The sequence below is a fragment of the Pterocles gutturalis genome, unplaced genomic scaffold (genome assembly GCF_000699245.1).
Source record: "Pterocles gutturalis isolate BGI_N339 unplaced genomic scaffold, ASM69924v1 scaffold41052, whole genome shotgun sequence".
NCBI lineage: Eukaryota > Metazoa > Chordata > Aves > Pterocliformes > Pteroclidae > Pterocles > Pterocles gutturalis.
In genome coordinates, this window is record NW_010116924.1 from 59282 (window position 1) to 80221 (window position 20940).

Consider the following 20940-nt stretch of genomic DNA (forward strand, 5'->3'; position numbering starts at 1 on the left):
CCTGTACCGATGCCTGCATTGGCTCTTTTTGGTAGGGAGAAGAGTGTCCTGAGAAGGGGTCCGACAGCAAACTGCAGTCCTACCCATGTTCTCTGAGGGCTTTGAGGAAAGAGGGGAGATGACAGCTCAGGAAGGCATTCACCTGTATCAGTGAGAATGATGAATGTGTAAGGGCAATGTTAGTAACTCTACAATGAGACATCAAGAGAAGGTGATTAAAGTCGATATTCGTAAAGAGATTAAAGAATGCCTCATATATTTGAAGAATGTATAATAAGTCTTCAGATCAAAGCAAAGTCTCAGTTATTTAGCCATTTAGGAAAGTTAGTTGTTGGTTATTTGTGCTGGATAATGGAAGACTTACTAACTGTGTAGAAAAACTTGTAAAACACATAGCGGAATTTGAGAATGGAATTTTTTGTGCATCTCAGGATTTTTTTTCAAGTGCTCTCATCCTCATATATGTATTGTAAACAGTTATTTTTAAGGAACATTTCCATTACCTAGTGATTTTACTCTCAAAGCAAAGAGATTTAATTAAAGCCTCATTAAACGCGACAGTAGATGACTTTGGATTATAAATTAAATCATAAAAAAATGTTGTAGGAGTTGTATTCCCTTATTTTAGTAACATGGCTCTATGTTTAGAAAATAAATTATTGTTAATTGAGCACAACAATTTAGGGCTACTTTAGAGCGAATTTGCCTGCAACTTCTCTTACATCTCAAACAACTGTGATTTTTCAGACAGGAGACTGGGGAGAGCCTTCAATTACCTTGCGACCTCCAAATGAAGCCACAGCATCAACGCCTGTACAATATTGGCAACATCATCCAGAGAAACTCATCTTCCAGTCATGTGATTATAAAGCATTTGTAAGTGTTGATAAATTTAGTGGTTTGATTTGGGGTAGATATATTAATCTTTTATTTTGATAGACTGTTGGGTTTTTTTTTTCATTTATAATATTTTTTCAATCACTTTTAATGAAACAGGCCACTTCCTATGAAATACTGTCATTGTAATAAATGAGAAACAAGGATGCACAGTACTTTTTGCTGTGAATTTTGTGATATATTGCAATCCATGTAGCAATAGTGTTCGAGAAATGACATTATGAATAAGTGGCTAAGTGTTGTAGAAGTGACAGTGAGAGCAAACACCCCTCCTTCTCATCTGCCACAATTCCCTGTCTAGTACATATGGAAAAATAGTAAAACATAATATAGGATCCTCATGCATGCCTTAATGCTGTGTGTACAGTAGTTAAAGCAGGTATTGCCTTGCCTGAATTTTATACACCTGTTTTTGGGGAAGGGATTTAGGGAAGATGGAGATCAGGGTCCTGGAGCAGTGTTTTCCATCCACGGGACAAGGACACAAATTGATGACTACTTGAAGTACCAGAAGCAGTCAGTTCCTTCAGAGCAGGGAGAATTTATTCTTGCCTCCAGATGACTGTAACTGATTCCCATTTGCCATCCTTGGAGAAACGGAGCTTCCTTCTATAGCTAAAGACAATTAGCATTCTCTAACTGTTATAAATGCTTGTGAAGGAGGGGAGAGTGTCCTGAGGTACAGAAAGTCGTTTTGGGATACTTTGTATTTTAAATTAAAAACACTTTCCTGAAGCCTTGAGTTTCCCCTCAACAGGGCAGGGGGGCTGGTGCTTCTTGGGAGCTGAAGAGGTGCCTCAGCCCACCTATTTAAACTCTTACATTTCCCCTTCCGACTTTGCTGGAAAGTGCTGTTAAAGTTGATGAAGGTGCTTCCCAGACCGCTGTGTCCTCTTCGGAGCTGGCCACCTAATGAAGCAAGGGTAACTTATTTTACAATGTGAAGGAACTCAGTAGTTGTAGTGCCTTTAGCATAATAGCTAGGGGTTAACCACTTGTCCAGCACATGGGTTTTAGATCCTCTTCACCTGAAGGGGCTTGGATCTTTAGTGCTTTTTAGGATAATGCTCTGTTCAACAAACACTGGGACATTTTGGGGAGAGTTGGGGGCTGCTGGACCTGAATTAAAGCATATCCGGGAAGGTAGGTACTAGAGACTAAGTGCAGGCGAAGCAGGGTCTGGTTCCCACTGAGGTGGGACAGAAGGAGTGTTACAGGCCTGTCTTGCTAGACCAGGTCTGTATCTTCCATCAGATTTTCGTAGGGTAGAAATTGCCATGAATGCAGTGGCTGTCCCTGGACAGTAACTAGAACCTCTGCCTTCCTCAGCAAGTCACAGTCAAGGTCCAGCTTGTCTGCTCTCAGTCTTGCTCTCCTCCTATGCAGCACCTCAAATTCAAAAGGAAGCTTAGTGAGTTCTAGTTCTTTACTTTTCGTAGTTTTCAGTAAAGTGAGCAGGTTTATCTTGAATGTCTCTTACCTTGTTACTTAATCCATCAGTAAATTCATAATCAGATTGTAACCTTTGTAGTAGATCAGAAGGCATGTGGAGCATTGAAGAAATTAAGTCAGGATGACCAGGAATATCCAAGTTACTGGTGATTAAGGAATCACCAAAGCAACATATCCAAGTTAACTGGTGATTAAGAAAACATCTTCCTTTTCTAAGCACTGTGCATCACTGCATTGTCTCAGCTTCCTGAGCTGTAATGACCCTAGCTTTATGGAGTAAAACCCTGGCTTGGAAGTTATAATGGGAGCAGTTTTCATTGTATGCCACATCACTCTGCTGAACTGTTGGATGTCCTCTGCATTGCTCCCACATGCTCTGGGTCTTTGAGAAGGAACATTTGCAAAAGTATAGCAACTCAAAGGAAAGCAAAATTCCCTCGTAGAATTTCAGATTTTTCTGACAACTAAATTGGACGGTACCTCTGTGATTTCTTTGTCTATTCCACACTCCACCCTGGGAAGCATTTGTGAAGGCCCGCAGTCTTTTTGCTGCTGTGCAGATGGGAGAGGAGCTTCCTGTCTCTTCTCTTTCTTCCTCTTGTTCTGCCATGAGCTCAGAAGCACTGCTTTTTTTTTCCCTGATGCCTGACCAACTGGTAGCTTTCAAGGAAATATCAATTTGTTGTGCCATAGTCTATAAAAAAAAATAAATAAAAAAAAGAAGAAGAAATTAATTGCATATTTCCCAGAGAAGGCTAAGGACACCAAAGGTGTCAGACAGCAGGATCCAGAAAAAAATACAGTTCTATTCAGTACAGTTTTGTTTGATTTTCTAATTTCAGAGCTTGCTTTAGATTTGTTCTTCTTCTGCAAGGGTGATATCAAGCCGTCCCATCAAATTAATGGCCAAAGCCCTATTCATGTCACCATCGAGCCCCCAGCTGGACTCACAGCTGCTTGGTTTATGAATCTTTCACATCTGCAGTCCTCCAAATCATTTGTTCCTTTCTGTTTGTGCTTATCTGGTAGTGTTGGTGTTGCTCACCCTTCCACTTATAATGCCCTATAAAGTGTTTCTCACTAATTACCGTGTTGGCTACTGTCTACATTGAAATATTTATGCATTTTCTTGCAGGTCAGAGACTCCTACGGTACACAGTGTGAGGTGAAGTCTTTAAAGAAAATATCTCGGTTTAGGTCAAGAGACCAGAGTGTTGAACCAACAGACTTTCTGTTCAGTTCCAGCTTGCATTCAGCTATAACTGAAGTTATTTTTTATAGGTTCTTGTTTAAGATGAAGCTGGTTCACTATCTAGTTGGGTCAGCTTAGCCTGTTTCCAAGGGGAGTCAGTGTGGTAGAAGGAAAGGTGGTGGAAAGAGCGGTGGTGGGCTGCAATGGCACTTTCTCTCCTCATGCAGCTCACCTACCCTGTTCTCACCAGTTGGCGTGATTTCTCTTCAGTTCCCACGTTGCTCACTTAGGACTGAAGACTTAAGAGAAGCCATGGCATTGTGCTGCAGTAAGAATGCAAAGAGAGACATCTCTGTGCCTGGGGAGGAGAAGACAAGGGGTGGCTTCCTATCCTCTTTCCCCAGTTAAGCCAGACTTGTATGTGACACCATACAGAAATACAAAAACATCCTGTGTGCACAGAGCTATACGAACATGTGGCATCCACAAATGCACATGCCTGTAGTGTCTATAGGAGAAACGCGTAGCGCACAGCCCTGTTAAGCAGTAACTTGCTGATGGAAGAGAATGGTAGGGATAATGCAGAGGCTCAATCCCTCGAGGAGCAGCACCGTTCAAACGTGGTGTAGAGAGATACTGAGACCCCAGAGGAACAAATCCAGAGGAGCAGAGCCTGCTGTCAGGGTGCAGGAGGGCTCAAACTGCAAACGCCAGCAAGTGACATAGTGAGGAAGAGGCAGGTAGGAAAGGGGTTGTGTCAGTGAGGCAATTGCTGCCTCATGAACCCTGGGACGTGAGCAGGCTCCTCTGAGAGCATGGTGGCCTTCAGTGAGCTGAGCAAGGACCCAGCACCAGCATCATGCTGCTTCCTTTCACCCAGCCATCCTTCAGATTCAGTAAAGGCTTTAAAATAATAGTTAAGGGTCAGCCTTTTCTTAGGAAGAAGTAAAGTTTTAAACTAGTTTTTGTTTCAGATTTATTTTTTCTGTTTGCTGACATCAGGCTCTGCTGTTTTGCAGATAAATTAGTTACACATTGAATACACGGGGGGTTAACATCGCTGCTGCCCTTCACATCCACGTGAGTGCACACGTAGCAATATGAGTTTGGCAGATGGCAGCTAAAAAAAGCAGATTCTGCATTTTTTAATCAAATGGCATTTTTAAGATGGAACCTGTAGTATTTGCTTGTTGTTTGAGTGACTAAGGTGTTAAGCTAGAAGACTTTCAGATACCGTTTCAAAGGGCTTGATCTGATTCAGTATGTGTTGCTGTGCATTCCTGTTTCATAGGCTGATTAACACACTGGTTTAAGTGATTTATCAGAGAACTGCAGAGTGAAAAAAACACTAAAGCCATGTATTAAGCTGACTGCTACCACTATGGTTTTTTAGGCATTTTCAGTGCATTTCTGCAGATGTTTGTTCTGGAATTTTAGTTAAATTAAATTTAATGGATTTTTCTTTTAGTATTTAGGTTCTATGCTGGTAAAAGAGTTAAGAGGCACAGAGTCAACACAGGATGCATGTGCAAAGATGAGGGTAAGTTAGTAAACCTGCTCCTTTCTTTGTCATCGTAATGTTAAATAATATTAACTTGTGATTACTTGTGTCGTGCCCTTTTTGCTTTATAATGTTGTGTTACTATCAGTTTTCCATCACCTTTGCTTTTACATTCGCATTCAGTAATAAATCTCTTCTGCCTTTTGTCTTAATTTCTAGTAATACCAAAATTTAAAGATAGATTTTTATTTTGCATGTTGTAGCTAAGAAAAAACAAATGTATATGTTATGTTTTCTCTAGAATCTTCTAATATGTTTCAAAGTACTTTCCACACACTTGAAATGTACCCATATCACATAGCTTTTAAACAGAATTTGTAGCTCATATATGAAAGTCTAGATTGAATTTACTACGTGAAAATATGTACTAATAAATATGTTAACATGTTACCAAAGCCATGTTTTTCACATATAGTCTAATTCTACAGTCACATAATCTTTTAGATGCCTTTACTCACATGAGTATTCCCATTTATTATGAGTTACTTACATGCTTATTGATTGAAGGATGAAAAGAGATCTAATTCAGGTTCACCTGGTGGTGGAAAAATAGTTAGGTCTCCTTCAAGAGTATGTTTTCCTGTGGCTCTTTGGCCTGATATTGGTTTGTAGAAAATTACAATGAGGCTTAGTCTGTCTCCAACAAACATACCGCTGCAGGAAGCTCAAAACAAGCCACAGGCCAGCTACATGATTTATTCCCAACTGTAGTTGTAATAAGAATGTACCTGTTCATAGAGATGGAGAACATATCATGGTCTGCCATGATTAATTAATGAAGAATATAATTCTTTGTTAATCTACCAAACATGTAAAATTACACAGATGAATGAGTGAAATCCTTTCTTCCGTGGCTTGTCAGTCTTTTATGCAAGATGCCTCTGAGCACTAGACGTAGCATTTGGATCAATTATAAAGGGAGAAGATGTGTAAAATTCACACAGTCAGACACCCATTTCCTGTTGGTTACGTATCTGCAACACACAGACTTTTGTACAAGCTGTTTTAACTAAGGGCTGGCAGTAATTCACGCTTACTAGATTGCGTGAAGATCTGTGGCTTTTCAGCTAATTGCATGCTAATCCATCCTTACCTGGGCTTAAACTCTTCTAAAAAAAGCTGCAACAATTTGACATGGAGGGATCTACAGTCGCATACACGTGTTCTGGGGGATTGAGGCTGCAAGTATACCATCTTCCAATCCAGCTTTCAAACCGTCAAATTTAGCAATTCAATTTTTTTAGGCATATGCCTGTGCAGATCTTAGGGCAGAATTTGACACCCTAGTAGCATATGACATCTTCAGTAAGTCATTTGACTGAACTAGGAAGCTTAACATCAAAAATGTCACTCTAAATAATTTATAGCTAGTTTAAGATTTTTTTTAACGTCATAAATTTGGCAAATTTAAATTATATACCTGAAAAAGTAAGTGCTTTTGAAAACAAATTTAATATAAAATATAATTTTTCTATAAAAATAAGGGAGTTACACTAGTAGTCTATAGAACCATACAGAGCACTTATGTAACACAGTGATAGGGTTTCTTTTTTTTTTTTACATGTCTTTTGAAACCATTGTGCTGTGAGAATGTTTACTTTCTGGTTTGGGGGGTTTTTATTGCAAAGAAGTTTGAATAAAATAATTCTTAATCAGGATTTCTTCTATCCTTTCTGTGTAGTCCTTTTAATCACATTCCTATTCAAGTCAGAAGCAAAAACCATTGACTTAATGGGAACAGATTATTATTATTATAGCATAAGTTTCCCAGTGAGAAAAATGTATATTTTCCAAAACTTTCTCCCTCTACTTGTGTTCTGAAAGTTGGTGTCTATGAATTGTAAGTCCAGGTTGTCCTATGCCATCCTGAACTTGTGATGTGATGTTCATTCTTGTATTTAAGTAGCACTGCATTGTCATTGAAAATGTGTCTTCTTTCATAGTTACGTTTTACTTTAAATGTACTGAAAGGAACATTTCACTTACAAAAGAGAAGTGGAAAGCTAGATATATTATTTGACTGCATGTCAGGTGCAGAGCAACATTTTTTCGTTTTAGTATATTTTTTCCATTTATTTATATCAAATTATAATGTGCTGCAATCTGAAACATGTTGGGGGGGAGTACATCACATATAACCTTGTACCATGTTGAGGTCCTTCCTCGCATTTTTTTTAATCTTTCTGGGATCAGCCACATAATGGTTTTTAAGGAGAGTGTATGAAAAATAGGTACTTAGTTTTTTCTGTCAATGTGGCTTTAGCCTAATGTTGCTCAGAATAGTGTTGATATTCACTGGATGTCTTCCAGTCAGCAGATGCACAAGGGCGAAAGAAGCCTATCAGTGAAAAAAAGTATCTTGATCTTCCTTAATCATTCATAGATACAGAGAAACAACAAAAATGACATGTTTGCTGACTGCAGATCCCTCCCTGTTAGTTGCAGATGTTTCCTGTGTTTTCAGTTACCGCAGCTGATGGTTATGGTTCTTGAGGGACGTATCATTTGGATATCCCTCATGTGTTTCCACAGAGGGGCTTACAGGAGCCTCCTTCTCTTATAGCTTAAGAGTGAAGGGAGATCATAAATGTTCTATATGTAAAAAACAAACCAAAACCAAAAAAAAAAAAAACCCAAACCTGGGAACCTCTGTCTTAATGACTCTTCTTGGTTACCCACTGTGCTTCTCAGCATTGTGCAGCGGTGTGCTCCAGCAGGGCAGATGATGGATTTGCTCTGGGAAAATCACACAGATGCAATAGATTGAGCTCAGCATGGGGGGGTCAAGGTTATACATGCTTTCTGTTCCCACCCAAACTGCAGAGCCTTGCAGCCATCCAAAATTATGGATATTTGGCAAAAAACATGCCTGTTTGAAGGATTCTACTTTATATTCCCATTCACATATTTGCATCCCAAGGATGGATTTCTATTTTATGGTTTCCTATTTGTTTCCAGCTATTTTCTCTCACAAACTCCCTCTGCAGTCAACAGCACTGCCTCCTTATCTCCATTCCCCAACTGCTGTAAACTGACCTTTGTTACTTGGAGATTAAATCTCGCTGTCCTGGCCAGAATAGATTTATTAATTATATTTGTGAGGTGCCGTCAAGAACTTAAGAGCTTTCATCTTTCTCAGCATGGAATAGGAAATACTACAAGTTGTGTTTTCAATCAGATTACTGCCTTCACTTCAAATCACCATAGGAACACGAAGCGAGAATAAAATGTGCTTACATCAAAATAGAGAAAAGGAATAAAGTGTAATTGGAGCTAGAAAGAGACTTGTTCTCTACAGTAGACTCCATCTGGCATTTACACATCTAAATTCCTTGACCAGGTAGGAAGGGGAAGGTTTTATACTTACTGGCACAAGCACAGCAGCAAGGTTGACACTTCCCTTGCACTGATGTTAAATCACTGGTGTGTACACCAATCGCATGGTCTGAACCAATCAGATATTTACTGCAGCAGTAGGGAACTTTCGAGTTTGTTCTTGGATCCTGCCACTTTCCTGAATATTATGTATTTTTCTTAAAGGTTTTCTTTTTAGAAAAGAGGTTCTTACACTTCAAGTCAAAGTTCTGGGAAACCAGCAACATAATTCTGTTCACAAAGCAGGTGTTGAAATATCTTGCTGACTTAAGACCAAAATGTCAAAGTTGGAACTGTTACAATGTCTGCTTCTCTTATCTCTGGAGAGGAACATGAAGATGAAGCAGAGTTGACTCTTTCACTGAAAATAGGCTGGGTCTGTGGCATTCCTTCCTCATTTTTTTCTTACATAAAGAAGGAGGACCTGGATATAGATGGCAGTCTCCTTGTTTCTGCTAATCCCTTTCTACTTTTCAGTCTACATTTCATTTCTCTCCCAGAAGTAGAAGTGTCCCCTATGGGCCTCCTGGGTGAAACTAGATGGGCAAATACCATGCCAGGATCAAATACCATATTTGAGAATTTAGATTCTTTGGTCTCTCTCCTCTTGGGACTTGTAGCTCTGTCTCCCTCATCTGGCCACTGCTTTGGGAGGGCCTGCAGTGGAACAGGCACATGGATATTACTCAAAAGGAAAAAAAGAAGTGATGAGAGGTCTTAAATACGTTCAGTCCTTATGCACCTCCACATCATGCCATCCCGTGTTCTTCAGACGATTGTATGTCCTTGAACTCTTGGTTTGAAAGGAACACAAGGTGCAGGAGGGATGTGCTGCCCTTTCAGCAGCAGATGAGTGTGTACAGATATTGCAAAAGAAAAAAACCTCTCCTTCTCAAGTAGATGAGATGCAGGTGCATCCCCAGTTCAATGTTCATATTAATGATGTAGCTTGGAGGCATCCACTAATTGTAGAGAAGTAAACAGTCTTGTACCACAGGGATTACAGATGCTATCTTATTCCAAGAGTTTTAAAATTAATGTCAGTGATGCATTTTTAAGCCTTTTGGACTGAGAGAAGTTAGTAAATATTTGTTACAAGGCACATTGTAGTTTCAGAGTTGGCTTCAAAACTAACTGGTCAAATGTGAACTTTGACTTTTTATTTAACTTGTTTTTAACTTGTCAAAGTGATTCACTCAAAATGAACTGTTTAATGAGGTTTCATAAGCCTTAAATAAGTAACAGACTTAGGGGTATGATAGTAAGTGGTACAAATATATATTTTGAAATGTGCAGTTTGATGCCATTTGGCATTAATCATTGCTACCAGTATGGGAAAATGTTCAGATTCTCATAGTGGAGTGGATTCCAGTGTGTGACTGAATAGTAAAATTGCCAGCTACGGTCTTCATCTAGCTATTAAAAATCAGTATAGGACAGAATCAGCAGATATATGTGCAAAAGTAAAAAGCCACAATGAAATCTTAAGATTTTACAGGCTTATAAGCTTGTACTCAGAATTTATGCATGGAATTGTTAGTGACTTCCCATAATTGAATACTGTCTTTTTACTGTGTATTTGCAACATCAATTACAATGACATATGCAGTAAAACCTAAAAATGGCCATGGTTTCATTTTCACCACTGTATGAAAGCTGAGTAATCCAATTATAGATGTATATATAAGTACGTGAAAGTGGTCAACATGGCAAAGTAGAAGTACCAGTGTATCCCACTTCCTCTTTGGCAGGAAATAAATAGATGAGACTGAAGTATTTTGGGAGTGGGATGGATTACACCATGTGCTACAGTATATCAAATGAATATGTGATCATCTTACTCGGACACCATTCTGTGTGTGCTCCTGAATTTCTTATTCATCTGCTTTGTGTGTGTGTATGTGCACAGAGATACCATGTTTTGTACACTGCAGGAGTACTCAAAAGTGTTGGATTAGTGCTCTCAGTTCTGCACAGAGCAAGGTATTGCAGTACAATCCTGTCTCGAAAAGGCTAAAGGCCCTTTAGAGTTATAGGTTTTGTATTTGCATGTATTTGCTTTTAAAAAATAAACAGCTAGTTTATATTGCTTTATTCATAGAACAAAGACCTTTGCCTCTTAAGCCATTGCTAATTATCTTGTTAGGCACAGTGGCTGGGTGGAATCCCAAATTAGTTGGATTTTTGTTCATATTCTAAATAAATGTCTAGTGGTTCTGCACAGCCTTTAACTCAAAATCAAAATACAGGTGGAAATGTTTTACCCACTTAAGTTGTAGTACTATACTATGGAAATCTGTTTAGAGTCTGCTTGTGAGTATGGTATTTTTTCCAGTGAAACTAAAGAAAATTCATAAACAAGATCAGAAGCAAGCTTGTTCTCTCACTCTCTGGCAGCAGTGCTCTTGCACTCCTTTATGACCAGTTTCAAAAGGTGGAATTGGGAGCAGCCCTGTCCCAAGGCTACTCAGGGTTTTGGCACTGTCCTGTGTAACAGCAGCAGTGGATTCAGATGCAGACTCAGGAGGGTCTTAAATCCAGACTTTTATTCAAAAGCAAGCACTGTAATAACTAGGCAATTATGCTGAAGATGCCTTCGACCTCCTCATACTGGATGGATCCCCATTCTGGGTGCTGAGGGGATGAAGCAGCTTCATCACAGCAGCTGCATCAAGATACAGGAGAGGCTGCTCTTCCCAATACTCTTTATTCTGAGGAAAAAGAGGCTGTATGTCTTTTGGAGAGTCTGAACAAATGTCACATTAGATGTAGGATGGTGATGCTTTCTTCCATCTTCCTGTGTCTGCAGTCAAGCCTGCTTTGTGGTTCTTGAGTTACACATGGCCTACTTCCACATAGTCATCTACCTGTCCCGTAAGAAGTGTTTCAGAAGTGGGACCAAAGCTCAGTCTCTGGCACACAGACTCTGCAGCATTAAGACTCCTCGCTGTAGGAGCAGTGCACCTGAGGAGGCAGGGCATGCACATCTGTCTTTATGCAGGTGACCAGCTGATCAGAGGCAGGCAGTGGCAACAAGCCCAGAATATACTTGCTGTTCATCCAGATGATTCTCCTAAAGAAGTGTCTTAAGACAAAGAGCCAAAGTTGCAGTCAAAAACAATGGAGTTCATAGGAACTATGACTGGTTCCAGGTTAGTAAGCACTTGCCCAAAGACAGGGTCCTGTCACTATGATTGCTTCTACATGAGAAAATCTGATGCTGCTACCATGGTATGAACATGCCTTGGAGCATTAGACCATATGTCAGCATGCACATGACATCCCATCCCAGCTTTCGGCTGTGGCTCCTATAACTTTGGCTCAAGTCCATACGGTTCCCATAGAGGCACCAGATGGACAAGAGTATTTTGTCATCTCATCATGTCCTCATAGAGTTGATACAGTGGCTAGAACCTGAAAAGCCCAAGAAAAGAGAATACTGACTCCTGTGTCCCACCTTTTTCTCAGATTCTGGTCACAGGCACAGGCAGAAATGCCCACTTGGCTTACACAGAGGTGTGAAATGTCTGACTACAAAAGCTGTGGGACTTCATTTCAACATCCTAGGTTTTAGAGCCAAAGCAGTTATAGTGCCGGAGTGAATGGTATTCATGCTGTATCTCTGAAAACTCATGGTACACATCCTGGCAGCCACCTCCTCCATTTAAAAGAAAGGAACAACAAGCAAGTAGTATGAGCTCACCCTGACAACTCAAAACTGTTAGAGTGTCGAAACTTCCTGGGATTACATGGTGGACTTCATCGCTGGGAGTCGAGTGTGGGGGACGGATATAGAGCTGTGTTTTTTTCATGATAGCACTGTCATAATAACCAAGGATGTTATTCCACTGCCCAACTGTTTGTTGCAATGGAGGTACGAGTGCTGAATTGTTTCCCAAAATCATGTTTCTACGCTGGGCTACAGTCGTCCAGAACACCTTTGCACAAATCCTGGCGTTTGTGTGGTTTGCAAGCTGCTGATAAGGGACATCCACTGCTCCTTACCAGCTGAGACAGTTTGGCTTAATAAATTACAAATGTCCATCAGTCTCTGATTCATTTCCTAATTTGCCAGATATAATTTAATAGTATCTTGATGAGCTATTTCACTCAGATACAGTCTTTTGGCAGTTCATGACCTCCATTAAATACTAAAGATCAGGTCTGCTCTAGACAAACTCAGGTGAATGCAGAGCAGATAAGGAAGATGATTAAATTACAAACTCCTGGTCTAGGTGAAAGAGGACTTCCAGATGGTTAGTACAACGTGGCCTCACCAACAGGAAGTTTCACCTTTATGGCAAATGGAAGATAGTGCAAATTAGACCAAAAAGCTAAAATAAATTAACTTAGTAGCTTGTCTGTGTAGCGTGTTGGAGAAGAGGAATTTTGCTGCTAAGGAGGCGAGGAAGGAGATAATTACAATAATCAAAATGGGAGACAAAGAGCTCCTGAGAGTAGCTGTCGGGATAGAAAGAAAGGACAAAAGTTGGATGATTGGTAGGTTGCCAGATGATTAAAGTGATGTTGTCATATTTGTGAGTGTTTTGTCTAGATAAGAGCATATGCGGGGTATATTGCTTGTTATTCTGATAGATGTATGTACTGCAGCTTCTGTACAGTCACTGTCATGCTTTCTGTGCATTAAAATTTAATTTTGTGAAAAGGCTCATTTGAGATCCATTATCAAGACACATGCAGGTATGTACTTGCTCTGCTTTTGTGAGGGATACTGTTTCTTTCTCCACTCAGTTCAGAGACATGCAAATCAGATCAGTGTCTTCTTTCAGATTTTGTTAGATTCTTCAAGATGTTTTACCATTTAAGCTTTCATTTTATAGAAGTGCCTGACTTTCTGTATGAAAGAAGCTTCCTCCAGGATGAATGGGCACTTGACCATGGTCTTGAGTCTCTTATCATTTGATACTGAGAGATGGACCAGTCCTCTGTACTACATGGATGGGTGGGGCTCTCGTTGAAACGTTAATTATCAGTTTTAGCCTTCATGGCACAGGACACTAATTGCAGAACGTAGCTGGATCTGTAGCTTTGAATTTTATGCTGACAAAAATGGAGTCTCATTTGATTCTGGAAGGCAGAAGATCTGATAAGGGGACTTGATTACAGGTTTTTTTCTTTTCAGCTTTTGTTTGCTTTGCTCTGTAGTGTAACCATCACCTATTTTTCAGACAGTTTGTTTCACATACAGTCTGTGTTTTAAGCTTATATCTGTGCTATTTTATTTTTCTTGAAGAATACAAAACCACCACTCCTACTTCTGTTCAGCTGCTCTAAAGATCTTTCTAGGTGTCAATTCTAGACCTTTCAATGCGTTTACACTCTTCATTCCATGTGCTGGTATTTCTTTGTCTTTAACTGTAGCTGAACTTACTCTTTCCTCTCAAGAAAATGTTTGTTTGATCTCTATGATTGTTTGCAGATACTACCATGAGTGAGTGTTCTCTGAACTTTATCAACATTATTTATTTATAGTAGTTTTGTATAGAATAGACTTGTCCATCATTGTCTTCCACCTTAAAAGAATTCAGATCAGCTGTAAACTATTATGCCTTTTTGTTCTTTCTTTGGCGGTGATTTTTTTTTTCTAAAGTAAATTGAATCTCTAAACTAATCAACAGGTTTTTCTGCAGAGAGCTTAACTCTATCCCAAATATTTGCCCAATTTGTTAGGCAGGAAATATCACTGCTGTGTGCATCATATTGAAGGCACATAGAAGTTGAGTAGCATAAAAGAAAAAAATTGCCTTATAGGAAGACATGAAGTGTAGGTAGGAGCACCTAGCAGTGAGGGAATGCAGAATAAGCCTCCGTGCTAACTGATGTGTAAAGCAGCTTCCAGTAGCAGCTGCACTCAAGGAAGTGCAGACAATCAGACGTGACAAGATACAACATTGGACTGACAGACTGACTGGCAGGCCTAAAGGCCTGCAGGGCTGTCTCATGTCACAAATACAACTGCAAGAAGGAGAGAATGAAGTATTTCTAAATAATAACTAATTGCAGCACAGAAACAGTACTACAAGAGGTACCGCGCTGCTGGTTTTTACAGCTGGGAAGGGCAGGAAGAAGGGAGGGGAGGCAGGGATGAATGGGGCATATCAGATAAACATCTTAAACGTGCACGTTTTGGGAAACCTTTGATTGCATGACTGGTCTTTCTAAGCTTGACAAACTTATTTCATTCTCTTCCCATTGTGCTAGGAAAAAGGAAAATTGTTACCGTCCTTGCACCAAACTGTAAAGCTCTTTTTAGTTTTGTAACTACAAGATAGCTATTTCAAAAGCCCTGAGCATAGTCAGCTTCAGAAAAAGTAAAATATTTGGACAAGTACCTTTTGTTTAACTTATGTATTTTTCTCAGCAAAAGAAGAGAAAGAGCGCTCTTCTTGCAATGCAACACAACTCTAACAACATCTTCGTTTTGATTTCAGAAGTCTACAGAACAAATGAAGAAAGTACCAACCATTGTCCTGTCTGTCTCTTACAAGGGAGTCAAATTTATTGATGCAACAAATAAGGTATGTGCGATTGTTCAATGTTAGCTTTAATTTCTCAAAAATTGAAATACCTATGAGGCTGGCTCTGTAAGAGCACTAGGCCAGAGAGGGGACAGAATTGCACCTTGTGTTTTCCTCTCCTTTTTTCTCTTCTCTTCAAAATGGATGTAATCTTATTGTCATTCTGCAGAAACTCAGTCTGGAGGACAAGTGAAGTAGCTTTAATGGCTCATTTGGAGAACATTGTGTCCAACCTTCTGCCATGAAAAGGCAAGCTTATCACAAACAACATTTGGCAGGGAGCCTCTGTGGAATCCTTTACCATATTCTTCCCTATACAATTCCTTAATATGCAGAAAAAAATATATGTTTGTTCATGAATATATTTTTGGGCAAAAAAAATAAACATATAAAGATGTCTCAATGCACAATAAAGATGCAACATTTCATCCAGGGCCAGCCATTGTAAGAACAAGAAACATGAGCCTCAAATGTCCTTTCCAAATGTCAGAGCCTCTCTGACAGCTGTTTCCCTGGTACTAGCAGTTTGACTCCCTGAACCTGCAGCAGCTTCTTAATAGTTTTTATTCCATGTTTTTTTCATCTTCCTGTGTGACAACACCCCTGTGCTTTTTTCTTACATGTTTACATGCATCCAAGATCTTTTTTAATTAAAAAAAAAAGCAGAAATTGAAAGATCAGAGAATTCAGTGATGAATAAAGCAATGGGATATTGCTTAGCCAAAGTAAAATGTACAAGCTCTGTAAGACAAAATAAAGTAATACATGAATGTCTCTTCTTTGGATGTCTACAGTGGCAAGCAAATGCAGTCCATACTGATGTTTGCATATGAATAGAGAAGAAATTATCTTCTCTGTTATGTGACTAAAATTCACTAAGCAATACGAAAAATAAATCTGACTACCCAGCTACCTGACCAGGTTAATAATGTATATAACTGCTTTGTGTTGCTGAACATTCAGACCACACAATACATCTAACCCAGTACCTGTCAAACTTGCCAGATCAGTCAGTTTTTAAAGGTGTTTTAACTAGGACTGGGTTTTAAATGAAGGAACAAAAGCAGATTTGTGAACTTCTGCTAGAGTTTGGAAGTCGTATCCAGGGTTAGAAGATGGCAGTGGTGAAGTTACTGTTATGTCAAGTCTGGCATATTTGCCAGAGCAGAGAGGACAGGGATTCCTGTCAGCTCCTTTTTCTTCCATTGATTCAAAACTGAGGTTTTACAACCCTCATTTCCTTTGTGTTCTCTGACATGCAGGGCATAAATCAGGACATTGTAATGCTATTAACTCTAACTTGGATAAGGCTGTTTTCAGCCTTTAAATCTCCTCTGTAGTGTAAAGGATGTAACTGCAATGTCTTTAGGTTTTAAAAAAAAATCAGGAGAAGAAAAGGAACTTCCAGTATCTCTCTGCACAGTGCATATAATCTTACGTAAGAAGAAACTTGAAAGAAGTTTGGCAAATTGCATTAGGTGGCTCGAGACCGGTCCCACTGAAATCTTACACCCAGTAGTGCAATAGATGTATTTGATGGAGGTAAATAATGCCAGAGTCTTGTGTTTTTTCTCAAGTGGTAGATTGCTTCTCTCAAGTTCAAAATCTGCACTGCCTTTCCCTTCTGTAAAAACCAGGTAATAGCCTGCAGCTCTCCCAGGAGCGTTGTTATCATCCTTGTCCACAGTGTGCTGTACCCAATTCCTTCAAGACCCAAAACAGATTAGCACTAAGGTGAGATCATATTCAGACTTGTACTGCTTCCATATGAGCTTCTAGTTGACAGCGCTGGGCACCACTTAGCAATAAATGCATACTTTTTAATTACAACAATAGCTAGCAGTTATGTGCTTGAAAACTCAGCTCTCATGGCTGTTCATCCTTTTCCTTTATGCTACCAAGCTAAGAATTTGTATTCTGAGTCGTAGCAAGCAAAGCTTCAGGTGACAATGGGGCCCTGACCTCATTCTACTACAGCTATTTCAGTGGCACCTCGAAGCTTGGCATGACACCACTTTGACATTACACCATTTCTTTGCAAATAAGGCCAGAAAGAAATTGCTGCTTAGGAAAATGCAGACTTGCAGAATTTTTGTGGGTCACAGCTAACCCTAATTTCTGGATGATTTCTGCCAGGAGGGCGCTTGGCTGACATGAGGTAGGCAAGCAAAAGGAAGGGAGCTTAGCAAAAACCTGATCTCTCCAAGATATTTCCTTAGCAGAACCAGACCCAACTTTCAGCTTCCCTGCTTTTTGAGAAGAGCTGGAGGTTTCTCTTGCCAAACTGAGTGACAATTTTTAGAATGATGCCTGCACAGTGTCAGTCAATGCCTGAGGAGTGTACCCAGAACAGCAAGCTGGTTCATAGCCTTGTAATTTTGACAGAATAAGACAGTGGGTCTAATCGAGTAATGACCCCAGGAAACAGTAAACACATGCACTGAAAACATGTTTAATTTTGAAAGGAGATCACAGAGGATGTCCTGTAGAAGCTACAGAAAAGCTCACTTTAACTACTAATTTTCATCCAGAAGATTTAGTTTAGGTATACCTCATTTTATTCAAAACAAACTTGATATGGATATGTTTCCAAACTTTTCACTTGGTTTAAAGTTAAAACATTAACATAATCTCCATGAGTTCTGACTGAAGTGCAAAGCCCTGTGTCACCCCCAGGTCACCTATGAAAAGTTTCAGCATACCAGAGTTCTTTCCACACGCACTGCCTAATTTCAGGTGATTACTTTGTGGTTCATGATTTTGCAGAAATATTTCACATGATTTGAAGACCTTCCAAGCTTCAATTCTTTCTGCTTTTTAAACTACAAAGTTGCCAATACAATATCAATAACAATATATTACAGCTATATCTGTGGATATCTAAATCCCTGGTTTTGGTATAATTGTAATACTCATCAAAATCTTCATTGAGGGTAAAAGTTATCAATTTGAGAACAAAGAAAATAAAATGCTTAAAGTAACATAAAAAGCCAGTGATTGTTAAGCAGAGATTATATGTGTCATTATAAATTGGCATATATTGAAACATAAGTACTGCTTTTGTAATTTTTACGAATAATGTATTAAGTAGAAATAATCAAGTATGTTGCAACAATTTAAGATTAAGAGGATTATTTCATTTCTTCAGTAACAGTTTCCTTAGCTTGGTTTTTCCATAATTTGAAATTTAGAATGCTTTTTATTAACATTTTTCCTAAGCCATGATTTCTTCAATTAGATATATTAATGTGTCTTTTTGAAAACTTGACACCTACATGCAAGGGGGAAAGTTGCCACTTAGCAAATGAGAGAAGATATGGCAAAGCATCTTAAGTGACTTAGTTGCGTATATCTCCTGTTCTTTAACAAAAAAAAAAAAAAAAAAAAAAAAAAAAAAAAAGAGGGGTGGAGGGTGGGGAGAAGGAGGTGGGAAGGAAAAGAGAGGGGTGAGAGGAAACCAGAGATACTCAGAGATTGTTTTAACTTGGACAGATGCCACTGAGGCAGCAGCACACAGGGGCTCTGCGAGGGACTGGGACATGACAGATGTCATGTGTTCTGTGGTTCAGTAGCAATGTCAAGTTGCAGCAGGCTTGTGGTCTTTGGGTATTTTTGTGGAAAAGCCAGAGTTACAGACAGCAGGGCCACAATTCAGAAAAGCATGTAAACTAACCACTAGGTAAATTCGTATTCAATGAATCATTTTTCTGTTTAAATAAATCATTTGAAATGCATGTGTTGCTGAAGCAAGGCCTAATCATAAGCCACTCTGCAGTATCTTCTTCTCTGGCTTCATGGTTCCTTTGGCCTGAACACAGTAGTTACATATCAGCAATTTATGTAATTTATGTGATGAATATTCATAATTTTCTCCAAAGCTTTAAGACAGCTTTTTTTTTTTATTTCATTGGGCAGACATGCCCCACCTCTATCTCAATAGTATGCTATAGCTTACATTGGCTGTTGCAAGTAGTGTTGCTCGGTGCATGAATGTTTTAATTTTTCTACATCTCTCTTACAGGATGCGGTTGTCAGTAAGTGGAGAAAAGTTGCTAGATCCTTCTGTAGTTACCTTTTTACTAAGCAGAAACCTTTTGAAGCTCAGGGTTTCAGTTATAAGTGATGTTTGGTGTCTTTCTTTTTCTCTTGAAAAAGCATAGCTGAAATTTATCAGACACCACATGCGAAAACCTGGATATTGAGCCTGTTTGGTTTACCAGATCTTGTCTTATCAGTAGACTGAAACAGTGTCATGTAATGATCATGAGACAGAAAACCAGCAGCATCATAAGATGCTCATATAGTGCTTTGAAACTGTATTTACAGCTGTATGCTGGGAAAGATGTCTCTGTGTCATAGGATACTGAATAAACTGTACAAAACCAAAGTCAAACTTTGTTTGTCCCTCTTCAAGGGAAGACTCTAGAATGTAGTTGTTTCCTACCAGATTAAAGGCAATTTTAGATATCATTGGAGAGTGTCAAAATTCCTATGTCCTTTGTAAGATCATGCATGAGGGGTATTAAATCTCTTCTTATTAAGAAACTTCTGAAATACTTCAGCACAACAGATGAACATAAATGCAAATCTAAAACCACTTTTATGGCTCTTTTACATGTAATTCCTAAATTGATTGAAAATATTTTTTTTAAACAGAACATTATTGCTGAACATGAAATCCGTAACATTTCCTGTGCTGCACAAGACCCTGAAGACCTTTCTACGTTTGCGTACATCACGAAAGACTTGAAGACTAGTCACCACTACTGCCATGTGTTCACTGCGTTTGATGTGGTCAGTTTATGGAAGATACTTCATTTAATAGTTCTTTGTAATAGTAATAGTTCTTTATTAAGGCATTTTCAGGGTATAGGGTGATTAATGGAAGGTATCATCCATTTACCACATGAAAAGACTAATCTACTATGGGATAGTAAAATAATATTTCTGGAGAAGAGCAAAGATTTTCTTTGATACTATCTCATTTCCCATCTGAAGCAACTCACCTCCATAATCTCAGCTGTTGACTGTAAATTTAGCAAGCAGCTTTTCAGACAAGTCCTGACATGTAAGTCTTCTAACCTAAGCTATAGCCTTCCAAGATGTTTGTAACAAGCAGGTTTGGCCACCTGTTCTGAAATCTCAGTACACACCAAATAAACAAGTCAGAACTGGATCAATGTGCCTTCTATACAATGCTCAATCCTGCTAAGAAGTAGGTTCAGGAGCTAGATTAAACTAAGTTTGCAGGGCATCCTACATTTTTGACGACGTCGTACTGCCTGTGTAGTCAGGGAAGGATGGGGTAGGTGACAGCCAGCCTTCTAGCTTTTACCCTCATGGGTCCATCCCATGCCAGCCAACAATGGTTGAGAGGGTCAGACACTTTCTTGTGGGGGCACTTTGATCTTGGACCCATCCCACATGCATGATGCAGATGTGGGACGCTGTTTGGACCAAAGGCCAGATGTTACCACAGTAAGTGATTTCTTCGGATTTCTTAGCCCCACTGTGCCATGAATTTTAGTGTTTCAGTGTTAAGCTGGATCAGTCCCACTAACTCAAACATCTCTCTGAATATTGTTTAGCCTTTTAGACATTATATTGAATAAACTGGAAAACTGAAGCTCCCTCTGCAGATGTGTAGAAAATGTATGAAAATTTTTGTATTTACTTTAAGCAGAGAACCAAAACACTTACAGGTCTGACAAAGAAGAGACCACACAGATAGCTAATTACATATCTCAAGAGGTTCTGGGAATATTTGGCTACCACACTGAATCCGAAAGATATGAAACATCTGTGATAACGGAGATCTGAGCAGAGCATTGTCCTTTCTGTGCTCTTGTGTAAAAGGTTACCCCTATAACCATCAACAGATGATCATTCTTATTAGATGGCCCCTCTGTTCTGCTCTGCTCTCC

At 39.2% G+C, this 20940-nt stretch overlaps 1 protein-coding gene across 1 annotated transcript in view; it reads left to right on the forward strand.

Annotated features, from left to right (window-relative positions):
• ANKS1B (ankyrin repeat and sterile alpha motif domain containing 1B) overlaps positions 1 to 20940 on the forward strand; it is a 53563-nt gene that overhangs the window by 22978 nt on the left and 9645 nt on the right. Inside the window, exons 4-7 of the mRNA XM_010075650.1 lie at positions 748 to 876; positions 5010 to 5081; positions 14930 to 15016; positions 19673 to 19810. Coding sequence (XP_010073952.1) covers positions 748 to 876; positions 5010 to 5081; positions 14930 to 15016; positions 19673 to 19810 — 426 coding nt within the window. The remainder of the gene's footprint in view (positions 1 to 747; positions 877 to 5009; positions 5082 to 14929; positions 15017 to 19672; positions 19811 to 20940) is intronic.